Here is a 19,093-nt window from a genome sequence, read left to right as displayed (position 1 = left end):
TCAATAACTTGTCCTCCACAGCCGTCTGTGGCAGTGAATTCCACAGATTCACCTGTGCTTTCTGCTGTTCTTGCTCTCTCTCATTTCACTGTGTCCCTCATGGGTTTTGTTTTAGCAGGGCCAGGAGTTGGAGCACCACCAGCTGGCCCAGAGGATGGGTTTAGCACGTTAACCTTCGAGAAACTAACTCGACCTTTCGGATTCTCGGAACCAAGTCTTGCTTTTTGTAGCACCCAAGACCTTCTGTAGCCTCAGCAAGAGCCTCGGTTCTCGCAAGTATTGATGATCAAACTCAGCAGAACAGATCTAAAGCAGGTTGTAACTAATGTCTCCATTGCCAAGAAGCTTAGACACCTTGCAGATTGACTCTTAATTAAGCTGCCGTGCTAATGTTTAACTAGAGATCCACCAAAGATCCATGTAGGGATTCAGGTTCTTCAGCCCATGCGCTCATGTTTTTGAGAGAGACATTTGCTGGTTCCTGCTCTTTGCAGGTGAAAATTCTCTTCTGGAGGGGCAGCTTTGAGCAAGTTGCCCACTCATTCTATGAAATAGAAAAATCAGGTTGGTTATGAATTCCTTCCGTGGTGCCATAGAAGTCCTGAATAAGCACGGATTTCCTCCAGTGGGCAGAGACAGCCTCCGGGAGACTTCTGGCTGAGATATTTCTACATGATACGTGCTACATTTTGTTTAACAATTGCTTTAATCACTGTAAAAGGGCCTATTATGTGATAAGTGTAGATGCCAATTTGTGAAATAAAGACCCACATAAGGGTCAAAAATGCAAACTTGGTACTTGAAGTACTGCAGAGTTTAGCAGGAACTCATCAAAAACAAATGGGCTGTGAAATTGGTGCCAGTTTGAGTTAAGTGATGGTAATGAGTCTATTTAAATACAGTGTTAACATTAAAAGACATTAGCTACTCATGAAATGCACCACTTTTACACTGTAGATTATTGCAGTCATCCCAAGGACATTTCAAACAAAATTATGTATCCTGGTTTCCACTGAACATTTGTAAGATTTTTAGTGTAGAACAAAAGTTACAATGTATCTCTCTAGGTCAGTCCCTTCCCAGCTACATCCATGGTACTTCACATGCTCTTGATCTCAACAACTCTCAATCAACTCCCTAGCCCTGATTGCCTCACTTTCACCAAGGATGTCCAGTCCCTGTATACCTCTATTCCCCCCCCATTAAAAAGCCCATATAGCTCTCTGCCTCTGTCAACAACAGATCTTGACCAGTTCCTCTCCACCACCACCCTCCTGGGTCAGGTAGAACTGGTCCTCAACTTGAACATTTCCCTTCCAGCTCCTCTCACTTTCTCCAATCTTGAGGTGTAGCCATGAGCACCTGTGTGGACCCCAGCTATGCCTGCCTTTTCTTTGGCTACGTAGAACAGTCCATGTTCGAAGCCTTTGTTGGAAATGCGCCCCAACTCTTCCTTTGCTACATTGACGACTGTATTGATGCTGCTTCATGCACCCATGCTGAGCTCGTCAATTTCATCAACTTTGCCTCCAACTTCCACCTGCTTAAATTCACTTGGTCCATTTCTGACACCTCCCTCCCCCTTCTCAATCTCTTTTTCTCCATTTCTGGAGACAAATTATCTACTGATATCATTTATAAACCTACCGATTCCACGGTTATCTTGACTATACCTCACCCTGTCTCCTGGAAAAGTGCTATTCCTTTTTCTCTATTCCTTTGTCTCCACCATATCTGTTGCCAGGACTAGGTTTTCCTTTCCAGGACATTAGAAACATCTTCAAAGAATGAGGTTTCCCTTCCTCCTCCATTGATGTTACCCTCATCCACATCTCCTCCATTTCCCCCTATCAGCACTCACCCCATCTTTCCACCACCTTCACAGGGAATAGAGTTCCTCTTGTGCATCTTTTTGCATCTCCCCCTCCCCCTCCAGCTTTCAAATCCCTTACTCACTCTTCCTTCAGTTAGTCCTGACAAAGGGTCTCGGCCTGAAACGTCGACTGCGCCTCTTCCTATAGATGCTGCCTGGCCTGCTGCGTTCACCAGCAACTTTGATGTATGTTGCTAGAGTTCCTCTTGTCATCACCTACCATCCCATGAGCCTCTGCATCCAACACACCATTCTCCGCAATGTATGCCATCTTCACATCTTTCCCTCTCCCCTGCCCCACCCCATTCTCTGCTTTCCCCAGGGATCACTTCCTCTGTGATTTCCTTGTCCGTTCGAACCTCCCCACTAATCTTCCTGGCACTTATCCCTGCTGTGGTAGAAGTGCTACACACCCATTCACCTTCTTCCTTACCTCTAAGTGAGACAACACTTCGCCTATGAATCTGTTGGAGTCTTCTACTGTGTCCAGGGCTCCTGATGTGGCCTCCTCTACATTGGTGAGAGTCAAAGTAGACTGGGAGACCCATTTTGTCAAGCACCTTAGCTCCATCTGCAAAAAATCAGGATTTCCTGGTGGCCAACCATTTTAATTCCCATTCCGACATGCCAGTCCATGTCACGATGAGGCCACTCTCAGGTTGCAGGAGCAATCCCTCATTCTGTCTGAGTAGCCTCCAACCTGATGGTATGAACATCATTTTCTCCAACCTCCAATAATTTTTCCCTCTTCTCCATTCCCTATTCCCTCTTTTTCAATTCTCTACTCTGTCCCCACCCTCACCTCATTTCCTCACCTGCTTATCACCCTCCCCAGCACTCCTCTTCTTTCCCTTTTTCCCATGGTTCACTTTCCTCTCCTATCCGAGTTCTTCTTCTCTAGCCCGTTACCTTTTCCACCTATCACCTCCTAGCTTGTACTCCTCCTCTCCCCCACCTTCTTATTCCGGCTTCTTCCCACTTCCTTTCCAGTCCTGATGAAGGGTCTCGGCCTGAAACATCTATTCCTCTCCACAGATGCTGCCAGACATATTGAGTTCCTTCAGTAGTTTCTCTGTGTGGCAAGGAAGTATGTAGAAGCTTTAGGGAGGGTGCAGAAGAGATTTACCAGGGTGCTGCCTGGAATAGAGTGCTTGTCTAATGTGACAGCCAGAGACTTTTTCCCAGGGCAGAAATGGCTAATACAAGGGAGCATAATTATAAGGTAATTAGTGAAATGTTTGGGGGGATATTAGAGGTAGTTCCCCCCCACCCCACATAGAGTGGTGGGTGCATGAAACGTGCTGCCGGGTGGGGGGGGGGTGGTGATACAGATAGATACATTAGAGCTATTTAAGAAACTCTTAGATAGGCATATGAATGATAGAAAAATGGAGGGCTATGTGGGTAAGATTGATCTTAAAATAGGTTAAAGATTGAGTGCAACATTTTGGGCTGAAGGGCCTGTACTGTACTTCTATGTTAAGAAAATACTTGTCAGGAGTGTTCCTTCCACAAAGACACAGGTAGAAATGTGGGACTGAGATCCTATCTTACAGATGAGTGGTTAAAACAAATCCTCACTTGTGTTTTGAGGAAGCCGAGGGGACGTGTACCAGACCAATACTTAAGAGTGACTGTGTTATGAGGAAAGATTGGGTAGGCCATGTCAGAGAGAGGGGGGTGGCACAGTGGGAGAAAACGATTGAAATAAGACATAGAAACAAATTTAGACCTTGGGATGATGGGACTATGTAGAATAATATTTCGGCATGGACTAGATGGGCAAAAGGACTGTTTTTGTGTTGTAGGGCAGAGAAAGATTTTTAGATAGAGAATGGTGGGTGACCGGAAAAGAACTATCAGGTTAGTGATAGTGAGCTAGTGAGGTTTAAGAGGCTGTTAGATAGATACAGGAATCTGCAGGCAGAAGGGAATAGATTAATTTGGCAACACACAGAAAATACTGGAGCAACTCAACAAATCAGGCAGTATCTATTGGAGGGAACAAACAGTCAACATTTTGGACTGGGATCCTTAATCAGGACCGTTTAATTCTGCACTGTGTTTGGCACAGACATCATGTGCTGAAGGCCTGTTCTTGTGCTGGCCATATTCTGTGAGAGAATTTAGAACCAAGGGGCACAGTTTAAAATTAGAGTTTTCCTCAAAGACAGAAACAAGGCACTGTTCATTCTCTGAGGGTCATCTGCTTCCATTGCCTTTTGTGGAGGAGAATCCTTAACTATTTTTAAGGCAGTGGTAGTTAAACACTTTGTGAAATATCTTAAGTCTACATCCCAACTCCAGCCTCCCAACCCAATTTCACTCCCACCAAAGCAGGCAGCACGTAGCGCAGCGGTTAACGCATCGCTTTACGGTGCCAGCTTTCACTGATCTGGGTTCCATTCCCGCTGCTGTCTGTAAGGAGTTTATACATTCTCCCTGTGACCGCGAGGATTTCCTCCAGGTGCTTGGGTTTTTCCCACATTGTACGGGTCAGGCTTAGTCAGTTGTGGGAAAGCTATGAGGCACCGGAAGTGTGGTGACACACGCAGGCCGCCCAGCACACTCCCCTCTGATTTCGTTTGTCACAAACCATGCATTTCACTGTACACGTGACAAATAAAGCTAAAAGGGGAAAAGGCTAAAAAACCAAAGCAACAACACACACTCCATATCATCAAACATCACTGAAACCAGCCCTTTAGACATCAAGTCCACACCCATTTACACCAGTCCCATTTTATCTTCATAATTTCCCTCAATTTCCTCCGATTTTACCACTCTTTTACACACTGGGACACGTTACCAATCTGTGTATCTTTAAGATGTGGGGCAGCCTGTACCTGTGTGGTACAGCCAGAACGTGCAAACTCCACTCTGGTATCACGCAGTGTCAGGATTGTCACAGCAAAGCAGCATCCATCATCGGGGCCCACAGCTCAGGTCATGCTCCCTTTTCACTGCTGCTATCAGGAAGAATTTCAGAACTCACACCACCAGGTTCAGGAGCAGTTATTACCCCCCAGCCATCAGGCTCTTGAACTAGAGGGGATAACTTCACTTGCCTTATCATAGAACTGTCCCCACAACCTATGGACTCACTTTCAAGAACTCTTCATCTTATGTTCTTGATATTTAATGTTTATTTATTAATATTACTTTTTTCTTTTGCATTTGCAGTTTGTTCTTTTGCATACTGGTTGAACACCCAAGTTGGGTGCTGTCTTCCATTCACTCTATTATGATTATTGGATTTACTGTGCATCCCTCCAAAAAAAAAAACCCCAGGGTTGTATATGGTGACATATATGTACTTTGATAAATTTGTTTGGAACTTTGAACCTGGGTCACAGGAGCTCTACCCACTGCCACTGAGTTCCCACGGGTTGATGTGCTTCAACTACTTTGGACTTCTCTCCCTCAATCCCTTTGAACGATTGCCCTTGTCAATCACTGCCATTTACCTTCACCTCTGGCCCCTGAACTCTTCCACTGCATTGTAAATATTCATGCTGTTAGTTCAGCACATCAAACATTAACAGGCCTCCACTAACACAGCCCTTAGGCTAAGACTCAATGAGGACCAGCACAATCAGCTGCTGCCTTCAGCAACCCAGGTTAACAGTGTTCTGCTTGGTAGTTACAATAATTAACAAAGGACTGCTTTCAGGATTTATTAGCAAGCTTAATGACTTGAGAAAGTCATCTCGCTCTTTAGGTAAGCCTAACATTTTATTAATTGTTGCTTTGCCCATAACCACAAGAAATTGCAGCAAATTGTGGACACATTTTAGTAAACCAGATTAGATTAACCTTATTCGTCATATGTATTATGCCTTGGAAAGGTATTCATCCCCCCTTGTCCAGTGAACCACCTTGCAGCTATTATAGCCAGCAGTCTTTTTGGATAAGTCTATTAGCTTTGCACAATGTGAAGGAGCAAGATTTACCCATTTCTCCTTGCAAAATTGCTCAAGCTGTGTCGGGTTAGTTGGGAAGTGATGGTGGACAGCAATCTTGAGGTCTTGTCAGACATGTTTGATTGAGTTAAGGTCAGGACTCTCACTGGGCCACTCAAAGACATTAATTTTCTTCATCTGAAGCCACTCCGTAGTTGCTCTGACAGTGTGCTTTGGGTCATTGTCCTGCTGAAAGATCAACTTGCTCCCCAGTTTAAGCTTTCTGGCAGGTTTTTATCCAGGACCTCTCTGTATTTAGCAAGATTCATCTCCCCATCAATCCTGACCAAATTTCCAGTCCCTGCTGCTTAAAAGCATCCCCATAGCATGATGCTACCTCCACCATACTTTACCCTAGGGATGATGTTACCTGGTTGATGTACAGTATTAGATTTATGCCACATGTACCACTTAGTGTCGAGGCCAGAAAGTTCCAATTTAGTCTCATCCAGCCACAAGACCTTCTTCCAGATCTTTACGGTATCTTGTAAGTGACACTTTGCAAAGTCCTTACAGGCAAGAATATGCTTTTTCTTTGGCCAGGGTTTCTTCCTTGCCATTCTTCCATAAGTGCCGTTTTTGTGCAAGGCCTTAGAGATTGTGGAGCCATGAACTTCATCTGCAGTTGCAGCCAGACTTTAGCAGCTTACTCACCAGAATGACTACCTGTTAGTGTCACAGCAGGCTCTCTAACAAACGCAATTCTTCTCCAGCAACTAAGTTTAGAGTGGCAGCCTTACCAAGGCAGTGTGACTGTAGCTTCATATTTTTTCCACTTTTTCGTGATAGACTGCACTGAATTTCGAGGTGCAATATTTTCCAATGCCTTTGAGATGGTCTTGTACCCATCCCCAGATTTGTGGTTTTCTTATCATTTCCCTGACATGTCTTGAATTCTCTTTTGTCTTCATTTTGGTTTGATCTGTTGTAAAATGAGATGTCCACACTGTTGGACCTTACAGAGAGAGAGTTGATCATCCAATTTTCTACATCAACAAACTGATGTAGAAAAGGTAATATATTGCACCTGAGGAACGTCAGTGTAGTTATTACAAAGGGGATGGATATATTTTCAGCCTCAATTTTGTTTTTTAATTTTTAGTAAACTGGAATTTTTCTTTTGATTTGACTTGATGCACAATGTTTTGTAGATAGCTAAAAATCCTACTTCAATATATTTTAAATTTAGAAAATGAGACAGTAAAATGTGAAAATAGTTGTGGGGTCTGAATACATCTTCAAGGCATTGTACATTGAAACATCCAGAAAAATGCGATGTTTGCATCAAATCAAATCAGTGAGGATTGCAAGTGTCGCCATGCTTCTGACACCAATATATCATGTCTACAACTCGCTAATCCTTATGTTTTTGAAATGTAGGAGGAAACCCAGGTGGTCATGGGGAAAACATGCAAACTCCTCAAAGGCAGCAGTGGGAACTGAACTCTGATCAGTGACGTTGGCACTGTAAAGCAATGTGATAACTGCTACACGACTGCGCCACCCACAGAAACCAGCCTCTCCTCCCTGGACCCTATCTACACTTCTCACTGCCTCAGTAAAACAGCCAACAGAATGAAGGACCCCATCAGCCCCAATCTCTCTCCCCACCCCCCCCCCGCCACCATCAGACAGAAATACGAAAGCCTGAAAGCATGCAACACCAGGCTTATCACAGCTTTAATCCCTGTCATCAGACTCACCCTCATTATGGTTCGTGCAGCCTACTATCTGTTTGCACTGCACTTTCTCTGTAACTACAACACCTCACTCTGCACACATTTATTGTTTTTCCCCTTAAAATACTTCAATGCATTGTTGTAATGTAATATTCTGTATTGACAGCATGCAAAAATGTTTTCACTCTACCTCGGTACATGCTACAATAATAAACCATAAGATCCTACGACAAAGGAGCAGAATTAGGCCATTGAGGGACCCAAACAGTCCTTCCAGGTGAGGCAACACTTCACCTGTATATCTGCTGGGGTCATCTATTGTATGCAGTGCTCCCGATGCAGCCTCCTCTACATTGGTGAGACCCGTCGTAATTTAGGGGACCGCTTCGTCGACCACCTCCCCTCCAAAAGTGGAACTTCATAGTAGCCAAGTGTTTTAATTCAGATTCCCATTCCAACTTGTCGGTCCATGACCTTCTCTCGTGCCACGAGGAGACCACACTCAGGGTGGAGCAGCAACATCTTAGATTATGAGGACACGTCCTCTCTTATTGTCATTTAGTAATGCATGCATTAAGAAATGATACAGTATTCCTCCGGTGTGATACCACAAAACACAGGACAGACCAAGACTGAAAAAACTAACAAAACCACATAATTATAACATGTCTGTCTGGGTAGCCTCCAACCTGATGGCATGAATATTGATTTCTCCTTTTGCTAAAAAAAAATTCTCCTTCCCCTCCACTCTTCTTCTGTTTCCTACCCTTTCTTCTATGGTCCACTCTCCTCTCCTCTCCTATCAGATCCCTTCCTCTCCAGCCCTTCACCTTTCCTACCCACCTGGCTTCACCTATCACCTTCTAGATATCCTCCTGCTCCCTCCCCCCACCCTCTCCAACCCTGAAGAAGGGTCTCAGCTCGAAATGTCCATTGTTTATTAATTTCTATAGATGCTACCCGATGTACTGAGTTCCTCCAGCATTTTGTGTGTGTTGCTTTAGATTTCCAGCGTCTGCAGAATTCCTCATGTTTATGATTAGGCCATTCAGCCCATTGTGTTTGCTCCGTGATTCCATTATGGCTCATTTCCCTCTAAATCCCAGTCTCCTGCCGTCTCCCCATAGCCTTTGAAGCCTTTACTAATCAAGAACCTAATAAACTCCACTTTAAATGTACCCAATGACTTGGCCTCCAGTCACCTGTGGCAGTAAATCCCACTGATTAATCACCCTCTGGCCAAGGAAATTCCTTCTCATCTCTGTTCTAAAGGGATGACCCTCTATCCTGAGGCCGTGCCCTCTGTTCCCAGAGTCCCCCACTATAGGAAATATCCTCCTTATGTCCACTCTATCTAGCCCTTTCAATATTCAGTAGGTTTCAACTAGATCTCGCTCATTCTTTTAAACTCCAAACTAATTTGCCAGTTTACCATTCAGTAAGATGAACTATCTTCAGGCAGGACAGCTTGCTGGGAAAAAAAGTTGATTTTCTTGGTTCTTAGTTCATAGAAAATACTCCAGAAAAACAAATTTAGCATTTCAGACTGCATTGGCTCTTAATCAGTAGTATTACCCTTCCCTACCCCACCACTTCCCCAGCACCCTATAATCTTCCCAAGTATTTTTGTCCGCAAGGAATAGGATCAGGAGAAGTCCATTCAGCACCTCAAACCCGCCTCACTGTTTACCCTGATCAAGTTTTATCTGCCCCAGGCCTCATCTCTAGCACCACAGAATTAGGCCATTTGGCCCCTCAAGTCTGCTCTGTCATTCCATCCTGTATGATTTATCACCCTCTCAATCCCTTCTACTGCCTTCCCCCCCATACCTTTGACACTAATCAAGAACCTATCAAATTCTGCTTTAAATGTACCCAATGACTTGACCTCTTTAATTGTAGAAACAATCCAGCGGTGTCTGTAGTGGACCTGTGAGTGGTGGGAGCTGAAATGAGGGCTCCTTGTGATGTTCTGCAGGGATCATTTTCAGCTAATAGCAAAAAGAGTCACATACCACCAGAACGGTCCCAGGAATGAAAGTCTCCTCCAATACGGAGGGGGTGGGTTGCGCGGGGAATCTCCTGGTAAGCCTGCTTCTGGGCCCAGCCCAGATGTCCATTCGTGGATCCAGGAAGTGGGCAGTCAAGACCTTTGCCCAAGCCAACTGCCTGCCCCTCTTCCAGGGTTACATTCTTGGAGAGGGGGGATCCAAATTACAATGGGCACAGTGGAGAATTTCCCAGAACAGTGGGCTACCAAGAAATGTAGAGTTTTGTAGACAATAGCAATCGTATTTTAATTTGAAATTGTCAATAGTTTTGTAAACCCCTGATTATTGTATGTATTTTGTGAGTGAATAAACGTGTATGTTTGTTAAAAATGAGTATTTGGGACTGTAGTCTTTGGCGATCAGAATGATTGGGGGAGGAGGTGAGTGAGGTGGAAATCTCAGTAAAACCTAATGAATACTGAAAGGCCTGGATAGAGTGGACGTGGAGAGGAGATTTCCATTGGTAGGTGAGTCTAGGATCCAAAGGCACAACCTCAGAATAAAGTGCTGTCTCACTGGAATTAAGACGAGGAGCAATTTCTTCAGCCAAAGGGTGAAATTCACTGCCACAGGACTATGAAAGCAAGTCATTGGATATAGTTACAGCAGAAATTGATGGGTTCTTGATTGGTAAAGGGCTTAAGGATTATGGGGAGAAGGTGGGTGAATGGGGCTGAGATTTAAAAAATAAGGAATGATTGAATGGCAGAGCAGACCTGATGGATTAAATTCTGCTCCTTTAGCTTGTGGTCTATGCTGGATTCACTTGCAGGGTTTAAAGGCAAAGGGAATTTGGGGTAAGACAAATTGACAATCTGAATGAAAACAGCATCCTCATAAAGCATAGTCACTGCAGAAGACAACAGGAACCACAGTAGTTCATTCCAAAATATATAGTTTACAGTTTTTATTAAGATATGACTTACAGGACTTCAGGAAGGTGGAGAAAGTTATGCAAACAACCCTCAAGAGTCGAGCTCTGTCCCCAAACTCCTGTAGCTTAAAAGCCTTCAGCGAAGCAAAGTAGAAAGGTTTATGCAAGGAATCGTTAGGTTAAAGGTAAAGTCCTTCAGGTGTGCCCTCCTGTTTCTTGTACAAGACGTTCTCCTTTGACTTTTTGAAGTCTTCATTGGTTACTTTCATCCTTCGCTCACGTAGGGCCATCAGACCAGCTTCTGTACAGATTGCCTGCAACAGAGGAACACGGGTCACATTAAAATGGTGAACACAGCCCGATGTAACACAGGAAAAGCCCTCCCCTCACTGCTACCATCAGGAAAGAGGTACAGGGGCCTTAGATCCCACACCATAAATTTGATCATTAAGTTTACTTTGAACTTTTTAAAATTCCTACCAGTCCCTTACCAAATCTCACGGACACTTCAACATCAGAGTAATCATCTTCTCTACAAATTCCTGATTGTAATAAGTACAATGAGATTATAGAAGATGTTGGCGAGACTGAATTTGTATTGTGTACCTTTGGTTGCCTTGTTATAAGACATCTTTAAACTGGAAAGAGTGCAGAGAAGATTTATGAAGATGCTGCCAGGATTTAAGGGCCTGAGTTAAGGAAAGGTTAGATAGGTTAGATAAGACTTTTTCCCCTGGAAAGGTGGAGGTTGAGGGGCAACCTTATAGGGATTTATAAAATCTGGAGGATATATATAAATAAAAGGTAAATAGCCACAGTCTGTTCCCCTCCCCCCCCCAACCCTGGCAGGGGAGTCTAAAACTAGAGGGAAAAGGTCTGAGACACATGACATTCTGTAAATGCTGGAAATCATGAGCAAAACACATAAAATACTGGAGGAACTCAGCTAGTCAGGTAGCGATTGTGGATGGGAAGGTCTCAGCCTGAAACGTTGACCATTTTGTTCTCCTCCATAGATGCTGCCAGATATGCTGAGCACTTTGTGTGTTGAACATAGGGTTGAAGCAAGAGGGGAAAGATTTAAAGATACCTGAGGAAATGGTAGAGGTGGGTACAATTATGACATTTAAAAGCAATTTTACAGTTACATGGAAAGGACATGTTTGGAGAGATATAGGCTAACCAAATACAGGCAAGTGGGATTAGTTTGGTCAGCAACATGGTGGGCAAGGGTGAGTTGGGCCGAAGGTCCTGTGACCCTAGTAGCTAAACAAGAAACACTTAGACAAAGATGATGGGAACTTGAATATTTCATAATCTTTTTCAGGTCCCTCACTAAACAGCTCATGTCTATTGATCAGCCACATGGACAAAGACAGGAAGTACCAATAAATGCTGGAAATAAAACAAAGAACTGCAACCATAGGAAATGTGAAATAAAAACGGGAAATCTCAGTAGGTCAGTACATCAAGTAGAGGCATGGTAGCAAAGCAATTACAGTATTGCACTTACCAACGAGATCACCTCTGATGATATTGAACTCCACAAGATATCATAGGTTGATCCCCTATACCTAGGACACAATCTAGCTTGAGACAGGTAGAAACAACACCAGAGAATAAAGTCCTCCACACACCTTAATATCTGCCCCAGACAGATCATCTTTGGCCAGGATCAGCTCATCCAGACTCACATCTTGTGCCACTGTCATCCTACTCGTGTGGATCTGGAAGATTCGGCGCTTTGTCTTTTCGTCAGGAAGAGGGAATTCAATTTTACGATCAATCCTTCCTGGAACAAAACCAAGGGCAAAAAGAGACTAGCATTTGATGGGCAATTGAATTATAGTTGTTACATTATTGATAGATGTGTACAAGGTGATTAGAGGTGTAGTTTGAGTGGATGGCCAGAGACTTTTTTCCAGGCTAATATGAGGGGGCAGAATTTCAAGGTATTTGGAGGAAAGTATAGGGTGATGTCAAAGGTAGTTTTTTCTTTAAGAAACAGAGTGATGTGTGTGTGGAACACTCCGCTAGGGGTGGGGGTAGAGGCAGATACATTAGGGACATTTAAGATTCTCTTAGATAGGCACAATAATGACAGAAGATTGGATGGCTATGTTGGAGGGAACTGTTAAAGTGTTCTTGAAATAGGTTAAAAGGTTAGCACAACATCACTGTACTGTTCTATGTTCTGAGATAGTGAAAAACTTTATTTGGTATGTTAACTATACAGATCATTTTCAAAATATCAGTACATTAAGATAGTACAAATAAGAATAATAATAAGATGCAGAATAAAGTGTTACAGTTACACAGAATGTGCAGTGCAGGAAAGCAATAAAAATTGTAAGGACCATGACAAGATTGCGAGATCAAAGGCTCATCTAACAAGAGGTTCATTCAACAATCTCATAACAGTGAGACTGAATCTGTCTTTGAGCATAGATAGTGCATGTTTTTAAGTTTTTTGTATCTTCTGCCCAATGGAAAAGAGAGAAGAGAGAATATCCGGGGTGGGTGGGGTCTTTCATTATGTTGGCTGCTTTCCTGAGGCAGAGTAGAAACATAGAAAACCTACAGCACAATACAGGCTCTTCGGCCCACAAAGCTGTGTCCTTTCCTTAGAACTACCTAGGCTTACCCATAGCCCTCTGTTTTTCTAAGCTCCATGTACCTATCCAGGAGTCGCTTGAAAGATCCTATCGTTTCCGCTTCCACCGCCGCTGCTGGCAGCCAATTCCACACACTCACCACTCTCTGCATAAAAAACTTACCCCTGACCTCTCCTCTGTACCTACTTCCAAGCACCTTAAAACTATGCCCTCTCGTGCTAGCCACTTCAGCCCTGGGGAAAAAGCCTCTGACTATCCACATGATCAATGCCTCTCATCATTTTATACACCTCGATCAGGTCACCTCTCATCTTCCGTCACTCCAAGGAGAAAAGGCCAAGTTCTCTCAACCTGTTTTCATAAGGAATGCTCCCCAATTCAGGCAACATCCTTGTAAATCTCCTCTGCACCCTTTCTATGGGTTCCACATCCTTACTGTAGTGAGGCGACCAGAATTGAGCACAGTACTCCAAGTGGGGTCTGACCAGGGTCCTATATACAGTAGCTGCAACATTACCTCTTGGCTCTTAAACTCAATCCCACGTTTGATGAAGGCCAAATACGCCTTCTTAACCACAGAGTCAACCGGCATAGCAGCTTTGAGTGTCCTATGGACTCGGACTCCAAGATCCCTCTGATCCTCCACACTGCCAAGAGTCTTACCATTAACACTATATTCTGCCATCATATTTGACCTACCAAAATGAACCACCTCACACTTATCTGGGTTGAACTCCACCTGCCACTTCTCAGCCCAGTTTTGCATCCTATCAATGTCCCACCGTAACCTCTGACAGCCCTCCACACGATCCATAACACCCCCAACCTTTGTGTCGTCAGCAAATTTACTAACCCAAATCAAAGGAAGAAAGGCTGGTTTTCATGATGTGCTGAGCAGTATCCACAACTCTGCAATCTCTTGTAGTTTTGGGCACATAAGAGTCTTTTCTACTCAGAGGATGATGGGTATATAGAACGAGCTACCAGAGGAAGTGGGGGAGTTGGATATAATTACATTTAAAAGACATTTAGACAAGTACAGGGAAAAGAAAGGTTTGCAGCAGGGGTTCACAACCTTTATGTGCCAGGGACCAATACCATCATTCTTAACAGGTTTAGAAGCAAATAATTGATACTAAAATGTACAATCATCGCAGAATCAAATATCGCTGTGATGATTGTACGCTTCAGTATCAACTGTTTGGCGACAATAAAGTATAAAATATAAAGGCAAATTGGACAAGCTCAGGAAAACAACCTGGTCAGAATGGACGTGTTGGGCCAAAGGGCATAACTCTGTCATTCTAAACAAACTGAAGGTTGACAAGATCACATTCCCAGGAAACGGTGCCTCATATTTACCCACAATTTCTCTTCTACAATTAGCTGCTTTGTGAACCCGATCAAATGGCACCTTCTATAGACTGACCTGGCCTGATGAGAGCTGGGTCCAGGGTTTCTATTCTGTTTGTGGCCATGATTACTTTCACGTCCCCCCGAGAGTCGAACCCATCCAGCTGGTTTAGCAGCTCCAACATGGTTCTCTGGATTTCCCGCTCACCACCCGAGTTGGAATCATATCTGAAAATGGAAGACATATCAGCATTTGGTGTACTGACAGCTGGTACAGTCCAGATCGAACTGTGCCCACACACGATAGCAGGCGCAGTCCGTACCAAATATGCCGACAGCGGGCGCGGTCCTCACCAAACACAATGATAGCTGGTTCAATTATTGATCAAATGGTTAAGGATATCAGGACACTTCTATCACAACCTCCTAGTAGTACCAAAAGTTATATCCACTGTGCATTGAAATCTATAAACGGAAACAATCCTTTTAAGCATTGCATAATCTAAGTGTTCAATAGCACTCCTCAACCCAGCTGACCTCTTAGTGCCGATGGCATCAATCTCATCAATGAACACAATGGAGGGTGCGTGCTCTTCAGCGACCCGGAACAGCTCGCGCACCAGCTTCGGCCCATCCCCCAGGTACTTCTGGATGAGCTCCGAGCCCACCACCCGCAGAAACGTCGCCGAGGTCTGATTTGCTACGGCCTTAGCCAACAGAGTCTTACCTGCAGTTAATTAAACACAGGGTACTAGTTAACATATTGTGATGTTTACAGAATTTGCTACATCCTATTATACAGATGTAGACATCACTGGAAACAGCAATATTTACTTCTCTTATTTTTAAAAAGGACAACAACCTTGCCATAGGTTTGGAGGCTTGCGTGCCTCAATGACGCAGAGAGCTAGGTTGGCTGGAGTCAGGGCCTCGTGCTGTGGCTCCTGGTAGGGTCACCCATGCCAAACAGGTCAAAGGGTAGAGGCCAGACTACGAACGGTCCACCAGTCCTCCAGGTTTGGGGGTTCAGCTCAGGGCTAACAACCCTAACTAGTCAAAATAAAATTTGTTATGGAAACAGCAATGAAGAAACCACCTAATTCTATGTGCGATGTTATTCCTGAATCTCCATCCAAGGCCTGACTTTAATGAAAGCTGAGAGGAAGCTACTGGCATGATGAAGGACCCTGAACCACACCTGAGATGGTCAAGGACAGATAAATGGAGGACCTTCACTGCTGCCCTAAATGCCAGAGGCATAACGGGCAGCAAGTAAAGGGGAGATGGCCAGTATAAAGAGGTGAAGGGACGGGATGGAGCAAGAGCTGAGAAGTGATTGGTGGATCCAGGCAAGGGGGTGAGGTTATAGACAGATTGGGGGACAGGATAGGTGGGAATAGAAGCTGGGAGGTGATGAATAGATGTGACAAGGGGCTGAAGAAGATGGAATCTCAAAGAGAAAGAAGACAGGGCATGGATTAAAAAAATTATTTAGAACCACAGCACAGTATCAGGTCCCTCCGATCCAAAGAGCCTGCGCCACGCAATTACACCCAAGGATAGTGGTTAGCGTGATGCTTACTGCGCCAGGTGTAAGATCAGAGGTTCAATTCCTACCGCAGTCCGTAAGGAGTTTGTACATTCTCCCTGTGACTGCATGGGTTTCCTCTGCTGCTCCGGTTTGCTGCCACATTCCAAAGGCGTACAGGTTTGGGTTAGTGAGTCATGAGCATGCTATGTTGGCTCCAGAAGTGTGGCGACACGTGCAGGCTGCCCAGTGCAATTGAGTTGATGCAAACCACACATTCCACTGTTGTATGCTTTGACGAACATGTGACAAATAAAGCTCATCTTTATCTTTGAATGTGAGAGGAAACCACTGAGTCAAAGGGAAGATATACGTGCTCCTCAGACAGCGGCAGGAACTGAACCCAGATCACTGGCGCTGTGATAGCGTTACGCTAACTGCTACATTACTGTATCACCCGTTTGTTGAATGTTCCTAATTCCAGTTAGGAGACAATAATATTGATGAGGCCTGGAGTCACATACTGACCAAACTAGGTAATGACAGACCTCTTTCCCGAGAGGTTGTTTACAGAACTAGATGTGTTTTTATGGCAGTCCAGCAGTCTCGTGATCAGCATTACCTAGACAATTATTTTTAATAAATTCCAGATTCTACATTCAAATTATTTGAGTTTAAATTTCCCAGCTACCACAGGAACATATTCTGTGGAACTCTGGCCGCTGGCGGAGTAACCTGAAAAATTACATTACCATAACCCGAAAGTAGAAACATTAAACATATGTCAGGCAGTAATTAATGGATAAGAGTATTTAGTTCTGAGCAGAATATTTCAGGCCAAGCCTCTTCATCAGAACTGGAAAAGAAAGGGGAAGAAGCCAGAATCAGGTGATGCGGGGAAGGGAAGGAGTACAAACTGGCAGATGATAGGTGAGACCAGGTCAGGGGTGAAGGTAGGTGGGTGGAGGTGTGGGGATGAAGTTAGAAGCTGAGAGGTGATGTGGAAGAGGTAAAGATCTGAAGAAGGAACCTGATAGGAGAGGAGAGTGCACCATGGAGAAAAGGAAGGAGGACAGAAACCAGAGGGAGATAATGGACAGGTGAGGAGAAGGGGAAAGAGGGAAACCAGAACAAGGGGTGGAAAGAGAGAGAAGAAGGAGGGGAGAGAAATCGTTCATGCAATCACGTTGGAAAGGCCTCTCAGTTGCTGAGCTCCAGGGCCATTAATGCAGGTGTGAAGTTCATGGTAGGATCCCTGCAATGTCCATAAAATGCACCAAAACTGACAGTGTAGATTCATTCTAAGCTACAATCACCAGCTAAACCTCTAATATTTCTCAGGGGCTCTGTCATCCCAATGGAGCTGTTTAAAGGGATTTCAAAAATTAATTGCAGATGAAGCAACACAGACAATTTAAACAGGTAATTTACCTGTGCCAGGTGCACCATAAAGAATAACTCCTTTAGGAGGCTTAATTCCCATTTCTTCATAATACTCGGGATGGGTGAGCGGAAGTTCCACAGATTCCTGCAAGAAAAATAAACATTTTAGGTATTAGTAAAAAGTGACATGCAGTGTGTACTGTCTTTCACTCCCCTCTCAGGACATCCAAAGGTGCTCTGCGACAAGGAACGGCAGTTACTATATAAATGTACAGAATGTATATCATCTAGAGATTCTGTAATGTTGAATGTAATGGCATTGTAATGTTGAATGCATACAGTCATTCAATACCATTACAACCTTATGAAGCATCTTCCACTTGTAAAGCCTTTTCACAGAACCTACTCAATGTTTCCAGTAATTGTTTTTAATTCAGGGCTTCCAGTTTTAGTGATTTTTATTTACAATCCTGTATCAATCTCAAATTCTTCTTCTTTCTCTGGACTACCAACTCTGGCTCAGTGGGTATGGTTAGGTTGTTTTACGGGTATTGGAGAAGGGGTTAAGTCTACTGTAAAGATAGGTATAGAAATACTTGCAGTGCCAGAGATGTTTTTTTAAGCAACAGATTAAACACATACCTGCTCCCTCAGGTAGATGTAAAATATACAATACTCTTTTCAAGGAGCATTGGGTTCTGATTAATATTCACTCCTCATTCACCATGTCTAAAGCAGACTATTTCCAGCTGGTGGTGCAATGACATCAGTGCCAGACTCCGGAGCAAAGGTTCCCGAGTTCAAATCCAGTGGATTTCTGGGAGGAGGTTTCTGTGAGGTACAACTTACACTAGGTAACCTCCCTGTCACAGATTTTACAGATTCTATAAATCAGTCATAAAACTTTCAATGCACACTTAGAACCAAAATTGTCCACCCATTCCCTATGATGGCAAAGGACCCTTATTCCCCAATGCTCCGGATACCCCATGCACTCACCACTCTTCGTAAGAAACCTACCTCTGACATTTCCTCCCTATACTTTCCTCCAAACACCTTAAAATAATGCCCCTCATATTAGCTATTTCCACCCACCCAAGCAAAAAAGCATGGCTGTTCACTCTATTTATGTCTCTTATCATTTTGTATACCTCTGTCAAGTCACCTCTCATCCTTCCTATCTCCAAAGAAAAAGGCCCTAGCTCATTCAACCTATGCTCATAAGACAAAATGTATATGCCTTATTATCAAGCAATGCGTAACAATGTAAAACCAAAGTCTATGAAGCAGACTTGAGGAACAAGGTTCTACCAGTGAAATATATCTAATTATACTGCGTTGAAACTCCTCGCACTACAAACAGAACCCAATGAAAACAATAATGCTCATAAATCCAATTGCATCTGGCTATCAAAGACCACAATTCCCCCGAAACTAACAAAATCCAACAATTCCACCTTTCCCTGTCAAAATTCAACAGCTGGTAGGATGAGGGATTCATCCAGCAGATTTTTTGTTGTAGCCAGAGGGTGGTGAATCTATGGAATTCATTGTCACAGATGGCCAGAGGCCAGGTTATTGGGTATATTTAAAGTGGAGGTTGATAGGTTCTTGATTAGTAAGAGGGTCAAAGATTACAAGAAGAATGGGGTTGAGAGATAATAAAGGCTGTGGGACGAGACAGCGTCCCAGGACAAGTACTCAGGATGCGCACAGCACAAATGGCAGGTGTGTCTACTGACATTTTTAACGCCCCCCCCCCGCCCCCCCCCGTA

General features: G+C 43.8%; 2 protein-coding genes across 3 annotated transcripts in view; one reads left to right on the top strand and one right to left on the bottom strand.

Moving 5' to 3' along the window:
* Positions 1-10,321, top strand: part of LOC134344908 (epithelial cell adhesion molecule-like) — a 30,264-nt gene extending 19,943 nt beyond the window's left edge. Inside the window, exon 9 of one of the 2 annotated variants that reach the window (XM_063045054.1) lies at positions 119-10,321. In XM_063045054.1, the coding sequence (XP_062901124.1) occupies positions 119-172 (54 nt within the window). In that variant the 3' untranslated portion in view covers positions 173-10,321. Of the gene's footprint in view, positions 1-115 lie in introns of both variants that reach the window. The other variant, XM_063045048.1, reaches the window with a different exon arrangement.
* A 152-nt stretch (positions 10,322-10,473) lies between these two features.
* LOC134344899 (26S proteasome regulatory subunit 4) overlaps positions 10,474-19,093 on the bottom strand; it is a 41,512-nt gene continuing 32,892 nt past the window's right edge. The window contains exons 7-11 of the mRNA XM_063045030.1: positions 17,367-17,463; positions 14,945-15,134; positions 14,484-14,635; positions 12,077-12,231; positions 10,474-10,753 (exon numbers count right to left, since the gene is read on the bottom strand). Coding sequence (XP_062901100.1) covers positions 10,619-10,753; positions 12,077-12,231; positions 14,484-14,635; positions 14,945-15,134; positions 17,367-17,463 — 729 coding nt within the window. The 3' untranslated portion in view covers positions 10,474-10,618. The remainder of the gene's footprint in view (positions 10,754-12,076; positions 12,232-14,483; positions 14,636-14,944; positions 15,135-17,366; positions 17,464-19,093) is intronic.

The sequence above is a fragment of the Mobula hypostoma genome, chromosome 1 (genome assembly GCF_963921235.1).
Source record: "Mobula hypostoma chromosome 1, sMobHyp1.1, whole genome shotgun sequence".
Taxonomy (NCBI): Eukaryota; Metazoa; Chordata; class Chondrichthyes; order Myliobatiformes; family Myliobatidae; genus Mobula; species Mobula hypostoma.
The sequence above is the reverse complement of the archived record's forward strand: the minus strand, read 5'-3'. Positions and strand labels throughout refer to the sequence as shown.